The 7,755-nt window shown below is 31.0% G+C and overlaps 1 protein-coding gene across 1 annotated transcript; it reads right to left on the bottom strand.

Moving 5' to 3' along the window:
* Positions 1–4,955: 4,955 nt before the first annotated feature.
* On the bottom strand, positions 4,956–6,330 carry LOC111367413. Its single transcript, XM_022988267.1, has one exon. It carries the CDS (start codon positions 5,980–5,982, stop codon positions 5,218–5,220), a length of 765 nt encoding a protein of 254 aa, XP_022844035.1. The 5' UTR covers positions 5,983–6,330; the 3' UTR covers positions 4,956–5,217.
* Between the last annotated feature and the right edge of the window lie 1,425 nt (positions 6,331–7,755).

Below are 7,755 nucleotides of genomic sequence, written 5' to 3' on the forward strand. Positions count from 1 at the left end.
TCTAATAATGTCTGAGAATTTATAATATCAATATCTGTTATCATATCTATATCTGTTCTAAAAGGTATATCATATTTTGAAATATTTTTCTTCCTTTTTTCCAATTTATCTATGATATCTTGTATATCTTTTATAATTATTGTTCTAACAATTCTTTTAGCAAAATTTTCTAATAAGTTTTTTTTGAAGCATTTTAATATTTCTTGTGATGCATATAAATGTTCTTGATATCCTATCTTATCAATTTCTTTTTCAAACTTAATTTCTTTTTTATTTTTAACAACCTTTTTTATATTATATTGTCCTCTCTTATATTTGGGTTTTTCTATTTTATAATTAGTCATTAATAATTCTCACAAATTTTTAGAAAAATTATTTGTTAATTTTTTAAGAACTTAAATAGAAGATTTATATTAGATAAAGGGTTGTTCTTTAATATTTGTTTAAGGGTATTTTAGGTAATCCAAAATGTTTAGAAAAGTCAAAGGCTATTTTGGAAAATCCTTCCTTTATTTAGGTCAATTTGAGGTATTTCCCGCATCTATAAGCTATCTGGCAGTTATTCCCGATATGGAAATAGAGTTGCCCATGTTGTGTGGCTAGTATGAATGTCTCCCATTTTGGTCCTGGAGTGATCGTATCTTGTTTTATTTGCCGTCGTTTTGGGTTCAAGACGACTTGATTTAATGAAAGTTTGAATTTTCCCTTCAAAAAAGGAAATAATTAATAATTAAAATAAACTTACCTTGATTATGGTTGTTATTATAAACTGAGAACTTTAGTATAAAAAAATTCAATTTATAGGGTGATCAAAATTAATTATCCTATGTCAAATATTTTATTTTGAAACGGATTTCAAATAACATATCTTTTATGTGCATAAAATCAAACAAAAATTTGATTTACCAAAATCGAATATGTAAAGTAGAAACAAGAAATGCATGAATATGAATTCGGTCGAGGCAAGAGTTTGACTCTTTCTCTTTAAGACAATAATGTTCTGCACGGGTGCTATCGATTTTTCGACATGTCTTCCAAAACACAACGATCACATCTCATAATAGGAACACTCCAAATTACTTAGACTAATGGACCTATTTATGTTAATAAATGCAAAATTTTGACATGAATATGTATTAATATAATAATGCAATTATGAAATGAATGAATGAACAAAAACAAACACATTATATCTACATATAAATGTTAAAAATATTTACTCAAGAGACACAACATATGAAAGAGATATAACTATTGGAATTAATATCTATATTTGTAGACACATGTCTATTAAAAAAATAATATAATGCCAAAAATCGCAATCTTTCATGCAGAAAGACATATTTTTTCAACCAAATAATTTTCTCACAATTCACGTATTTAAGTGACTTAAATTTGATTTAATTTTCAATTCACCAAATTATAATTTTCACATAAATAATTAAGAATTGGTTAAAACCAATTTCATATACAAATTTTCAACTGTATAGGCTCTATTGAAGTTTATTTTAAATTTGGTAATATATGAAAATACTCTTAAAATGGGACATAAACACGTAATATTTAATATATGCTTTTCACATGTTGAACTAGCGTCTAAATCCTGAATCTGTTATGAAAGCAAATTATTAGTCAGAGTTATTTGATGTAACATGGAGTCTGATTAATTTTATAATTAATATATCGTTGTTCTTTGATTAGTTAACGAGGATGAAATCGCAATCCAAAATCCGTGTCCTACGATCATTAATACGAGCAATTTAATATGAGTTATGATAATGAGATTGTTGGACTCTTATTTATGACTCAATCACAATATATTGTAAAGCGAAAACGTTAGTCGTGGAGTTTCATTATAGTTAAAGTGGCGGTTGATCAAACGAGGTACTTATAATTATTTAATGGCAACTTGTTAGAACGACTTGTAGGAAAATTTAATAAAAATTAAGTTGCAATTTCGGATTGATAATGAAAAAAGTCGAGACTTTATTGATTAGACTTTTAACGATCAAGATTTGATTACTACAATATTTGATTACTACAATATTTGATTAATCGAAACTTAAATCTGTATAGGCTCCTCACATGCTGGGTAGGGGGTGAGGGGAGAGTGCGTGATTATTTTTAAAAAAAATTATCCCACCCCCTGGATTGTGTGTGCCCTGTACTGGCAACAGAACCCATCAATTATATTCCATCACGTCCCTTTAATGGATTCAGTTATTGATTATAGCGATTTACAATTAATTAATTATGGAAATTGCAATTGATTATAGTAACTATGCGTAAATTATTTTATTTAAGATTGAAATACACTACGAATTCATCGAATGACAATGACAATAATGAAATAAGTAAGAACAAAATAAGAATAACAAAATTTATATGAAAACCCAAAATGGGAAAAATCACAGGAAGATAAAAAGTAATCGACTATAATCAATAGTAATTTATTTACAACATGACCTCAATACTCTGAATTAAGATCTAAAACTCTCAAAATGTTGTATGAATATTATAGGAACAATACAAACCGTGAATTATATATATATATATATATTGTAGATGAACATGAGTCCAAAATACGCATCAAAACGTGAAACGGGCATGGGATGGATATCCCTGCTGTTCGAACGACAAGCGAGTGGTAACAACTCCGCTGCTCGAACGCCGAGTGAGCGACAAGTCTCTGTAGAAAATGTACAGGCGCCGCTTGAGTCGCTAACTAGCTAGTGACAAGCTAGCAAAAATGCGACGACTTTTCTTTCCGTTCCATAATTTTGATCTCTTCAAAACCATTTTAACCAATACTCCAATATCCACTAGATTTTGAATCAAACAACAACAAAAATTTTTATAGGTAAAGATAAAAATGTATGAATTATGGGGTAGTATGGAAAATCGTGCATCGGATATGTGATATGAGGATACGGTTTGATATGATTTTGTTGTGAGAAAGGAAAATATTTTATCGGCCTTGCTAGTCATTTGCTTGAGCGAACAAGATGACTTACTCATGTGGAATCCCTTCTGGTGAGACTTTGTGAAAGAGCGAAAGATTATAGAAAAAAAAAAAAATCGTACATGAAGATCCTAACTTGTTAACTTGTCCATGAATGTCAAGGAGGACAATATTAGAGAGAAACGTCTCACTAATTTTATTATAATAAAAAATCAATTAAGTCCATCCAGGCTTATAATTCACATTTAAATTAACAATTAAACTTTGAACGTTAACCAAACTTCTAGATAATGATTAATTCTAGGCAAGGATAAGAATAAAGATAACGACGGATTAAAATCCTAATATAATTTAAACTAACAAAATTATTTAGAAAAACGTGTTTTTGGAGCCCCCAGACGTGGTTTGTTAATTGGGACGTTTTCACATAAAATAGACACAAAATTATCCGAAAATGAAAACTTGGAAAATTTATTTCTTTCGATCCCAATCTCACTTTTCCATGAAATTTTATTCTCTCTTTATTGTATCACTTTGCAAATAATTTCGAGAAAATTTGGCCCTTTAATTCATCATAACTTCGTGTTTTGGTCATTTTAATCATAGTTTTTAGACACAATCCGAGCATCGACTCTGATAAGGTATTGGGATTTGGGTTACTAGTTGAACCGGTGGGTCATTGCATAAAACTATATAAAAAGAATTAAAAAGTACAAAAAAATTTTTAGGCAAAATTATATTTTTTAAAGTTATTTTTTCACTAATTGTTTATGTTTATAAAATAAAGTAAAGGTTGGACCAAAGTTTTTAATGAAAAGTAAAAACACTTCTAGAAAATCTATATTGCACATAAAAATTATTAAAGTATTCTATTACTCCAATGGTGAGGAACTAACTGCTTTTGTTGGAGGTCCAATGTTCAATTTCATGAAGCCCCAAAATTTTAAAAGGCAATTTTAAAAGTCGGTAAATCGAGCCAACGATTTTCTCAGTCAAAGTCGGTTTTCGACTGAGTCGTGTGCATTCTTATTAAATTAATCTACCCTGCTCGGACAAGAACCCAGATCACCGATTTTCCGGGCCAACTGATCGGTCCGGGCCGAGTTTTATAACTATGATTTTAATGGTTTGCAAGCTATTATAAAAGTCTTTCTAGTTTTCTCGATGGGACGTACTTAAATCATAATCACTTTCGCGTCAATATGGCACATTCATTGTATTAGTCAACCAAATGTGCTCGACGCTATGCTTCAAGTGGATTATAATCTCCAAATTCTCCGAACATAGGAAAGATGTCTTTCAATTGCCATTGATTGGAGGGAAGACCCTCAAATGGCGCAACCAAAATTATGGAAGTTTTCCACCGATATGTAAAGCTCCAATCAACTCTCAAAGGCAAAAGTCGTGTCAAGTCCTCGTACAATTAAAACAACTCAGGAGTCCTAACAATATTTCGTATTTCATTATATACTTCACCAAATTAGAGAAGATTTCATATTTACTCGAGTAGGGCAAAAAATAGACATCTAATCTTTACATAGTTAACATGTCACATCAAATAAACTGGACACAACATCAAAATGCAATGTTATTACCAAGAATTACCAAACTACAAGTCCTAGTGCCGATCGGGTTATGAATATTAAGCAGTTTGAATAAAAAGGAAAATATAAATCAATATATAAGAGTTTGAGCCTTTTCTTTTAAAAAGGTTGACATTTTAAGCTGGAATCTCAAATCTTAAAATTGTATTAGAGTTTATTAAACTCCTACTAGTAATTTAATCTAATTAAGATTAAAAATGAGCACGAGAATTTTAAAATTGGTGTGCTCAAAAAAGCCACTTTCTTGTGGAACGTGTTAACAGATAATTTTCACATTGATTATCAACATATAGATTGACATATAATAATTTATGCTACTTATTTTAACAATGTTGACTTCTTAAAATGAAAACTAAAGTGTGAATAATAGATAAGGCATTACACCGATGTTAAGGCTGAATAATGTCAAGCCACCCAACAAAACTCGAAGTTGAAGACAATAATACAATAAACGACATGCCAGGGTGGATTATTTTTCGATTCAGACCCCAACCAAAATAATATTTACAATCCTGAAAGACAGAAACAAAAACAAATTCTCTGACACGAAAAATGATAAAGCGAAATTTGAGGGAAAAAAAACTGAAAAAGATGAGAAAAAGAATTCACAAGAAATTAAACATTTGAAGAATCAATCTTCACCATAGTTTCTTAGCCATGCTGTCGAGGGGACTTGTCTTTTGGTCCGTTTAGGACACTTCTCGGGGAAGACAATCCTTCACTTGTAACAATCTTTTTCTCACTCACTTTTTTGACATATTCCTTTTTCTTCTTTGGCTTGCTTGAATCTGAGCTCCCTCCGTTGATTGTAGGTATTAAATACCACCCAATAGATGTACACATAATGGCAAAAGATCGTCCGAAAATAGCCAATAACATAAGAATAAACATTATAACCACCAGAAAATAGTAATATGGTTGCCTAAACTTTTCCAACTTAAACCTTCCACATATCGAGCAACACTTCATATTCCTAAGGTCGGATTTTTCGTCCTTCGCTTGTTGAGCTTCATTTGTGACGGCCAAACCTTTGGACGTCTCGACTGGAGACTTCTCGGACACTACAGAGTCGTTTTTAGTAATTACGCGAGCATTTGCTTTGTGGTCTTGTGATCTTTTCTCTTTCACTTTCACGACGATCGGCTTGACGCGATTGGAATTTGAGTAAACAAAACGAACGAGAGAGACATCTTCGAAGCCCATCTGTGTATATATTTTCTGTCTCTTCTCATCAAGATCTGCTAAAAGTGCATAGAATTTCTCTAAACCCCTATTGGCATAAGGGTTCTTGTCTTTTCTTCTGCTGCCAAAACCGGTGCTTCTTTTTGATATTTTCGGAGGAGAATAGTCACATGACCTCAAGAGTTCATCATCTTCTTGAATGTTGAAGCCTCCACAAGTGAACGGACTGCACATTTGAAGAAGGGGTTGATCAATAAAAGGTTGTACTTTTCTTGTTTTTGGTCGAGGATTTGGTTTGATTGTCTGAGGATTGTGATTAGACGGACTGTCATATAAGATCGAATCAAGAAAACATTGAGAGACGCATAAGAAATATTTAAATAATTCTTTGGAAGAATTGATCAAAGAGGCGATTAGTCAAACAAATTGCAAGTCTTGCAAGCATAAATTATTTAATTCCATGGAAGCTTCTATGTTTTTGTAGATCTTGGATTTAGGATTTTATCGTCCCCTTTGACTTCTTGCAGAAGGGGTTAATGAAAATCTACATCCCGTTTGAATGTGCAAGATGGGTTTTCTTGGTATTTTCTGCAAATAGACGTGTGATTAAAGGAAAAGGAATACATGATAAAGAGGAAATTATGCTATCCACTTCAATAATTTTTTAAATTCCAAACTTAATATTCTTTTTTATTCTCAGCAACTAACTTTTTTCATTTATTACAAACACATACCCTCCCATCGGCACATCACCGCCACAAACCACGACTGCCAAACATGTACCACCACCCCTCCACCGTTGACCACAACCACCACTTACCACCATTCACCCATACGACCACTACCACTAAGGATGTACACAAAGATATTCAAACAAGAAAATCAAATCGGACCGTTTAAAAATAAAAATAAATTAAATTAAATTATATTTTTTCAAGAATTAGATTGATAAATGACAGCCTTACCCTTTAAAATAAAATATAACTATTGAAATTAATTTTAAAAAGGGTAATTTGGTCAACTGTCCATTACCAAATATTAATAATTATGTAATACCTATTATGAAAAGAGAGAATAAAAGTTAATAGACTTGTGTATGCTATAATGAGAACCAAAGTCCCATATTTATAGGGAAGGATTGGAATAAAATGGTAATAATTTTTAGGGCGAGAGTGGTACAATTGTCATTAATTAATAAACTTACTATTTACAATACTTCTCCTTAAATGACACATTAAAAAATATTATCTCTTTAAAGCCTTGTTTATTTAAAAACTCAATGGGACAAAAATGTCAAACGAAGGAAAAAAGTACAGTTATTTTGAAATATTAAAAAGAAATGCTCGCTCATTAAAACCCTACTAGGAAAATCCAGTAGAATAAAATATTAGAGAAGGAAAAAGAGTTCAGCTACTTTCTCTGATGTTGATTACTGAAAATTTTTGAGTTGACGCATTCTAGTCTCTTGAACTAATTTTTTGAATGTAGATGTCGGCAATACTTTTGAGAATAAATCAATCACATTGTAACTGGGCGAATTTGTGGAACACTAATGTCGCCATTATTTTTAAACTTACGTGTATGAAAGAATTTTAAAGAAATATACTTCATGCTATCACATTTGATATAACCTCCTTTGAGTTGTGCAATACAAACTGCATTATCTTCATACAAAATTGTTATAATATCTTTTGTTGAAGTTAATCTACATGATGTTTGGTAATATGTCATATTTCTCAACCATACACATTGTCTACCTGCTTCGAGGATTGCTTCACAAATCTCTATGATATAGCTATTCCTCCACATGTAAACACATATCATATTTGTGATTTTACTTTATGTAGATCAGAGAGATAATCTGTATTTACATATCCTACTAAAGCATATCCGAATTTTTGTGAATAAATTAATCCCAAATCAATAGTACATTTCAAGTAACAAAGAATATGTTTAACAACATTTCAATATTTTTAAGTTGGTATAAGCTATATCTTGTGAGAAGAT

The sequence above is a fragment of the Olea europaea genome, chromosome 18, assembly GCF_002742605.1.
Source record: "Olea europaea var. sylvestris chromosome 18, O_europaea_v1, whole genome shotgun sequence".
Classification (NCBI taxonomy): Eukaryota; Viridiplantae; Streptophyta; class Magnoliopsida; order Lamiales; family Oleaceae; genus Olea; species Olea europaea.

Excerpts from the sequence above, each read along its gene's own strand:
- LOC111367413 (XM_022988267.1), bottom strand. The coding sequence starts at position 5,982 with ATGTGCAGTCCGTTCACTTGTGGAGGCTTCAACATTCAAGAAGATGAT.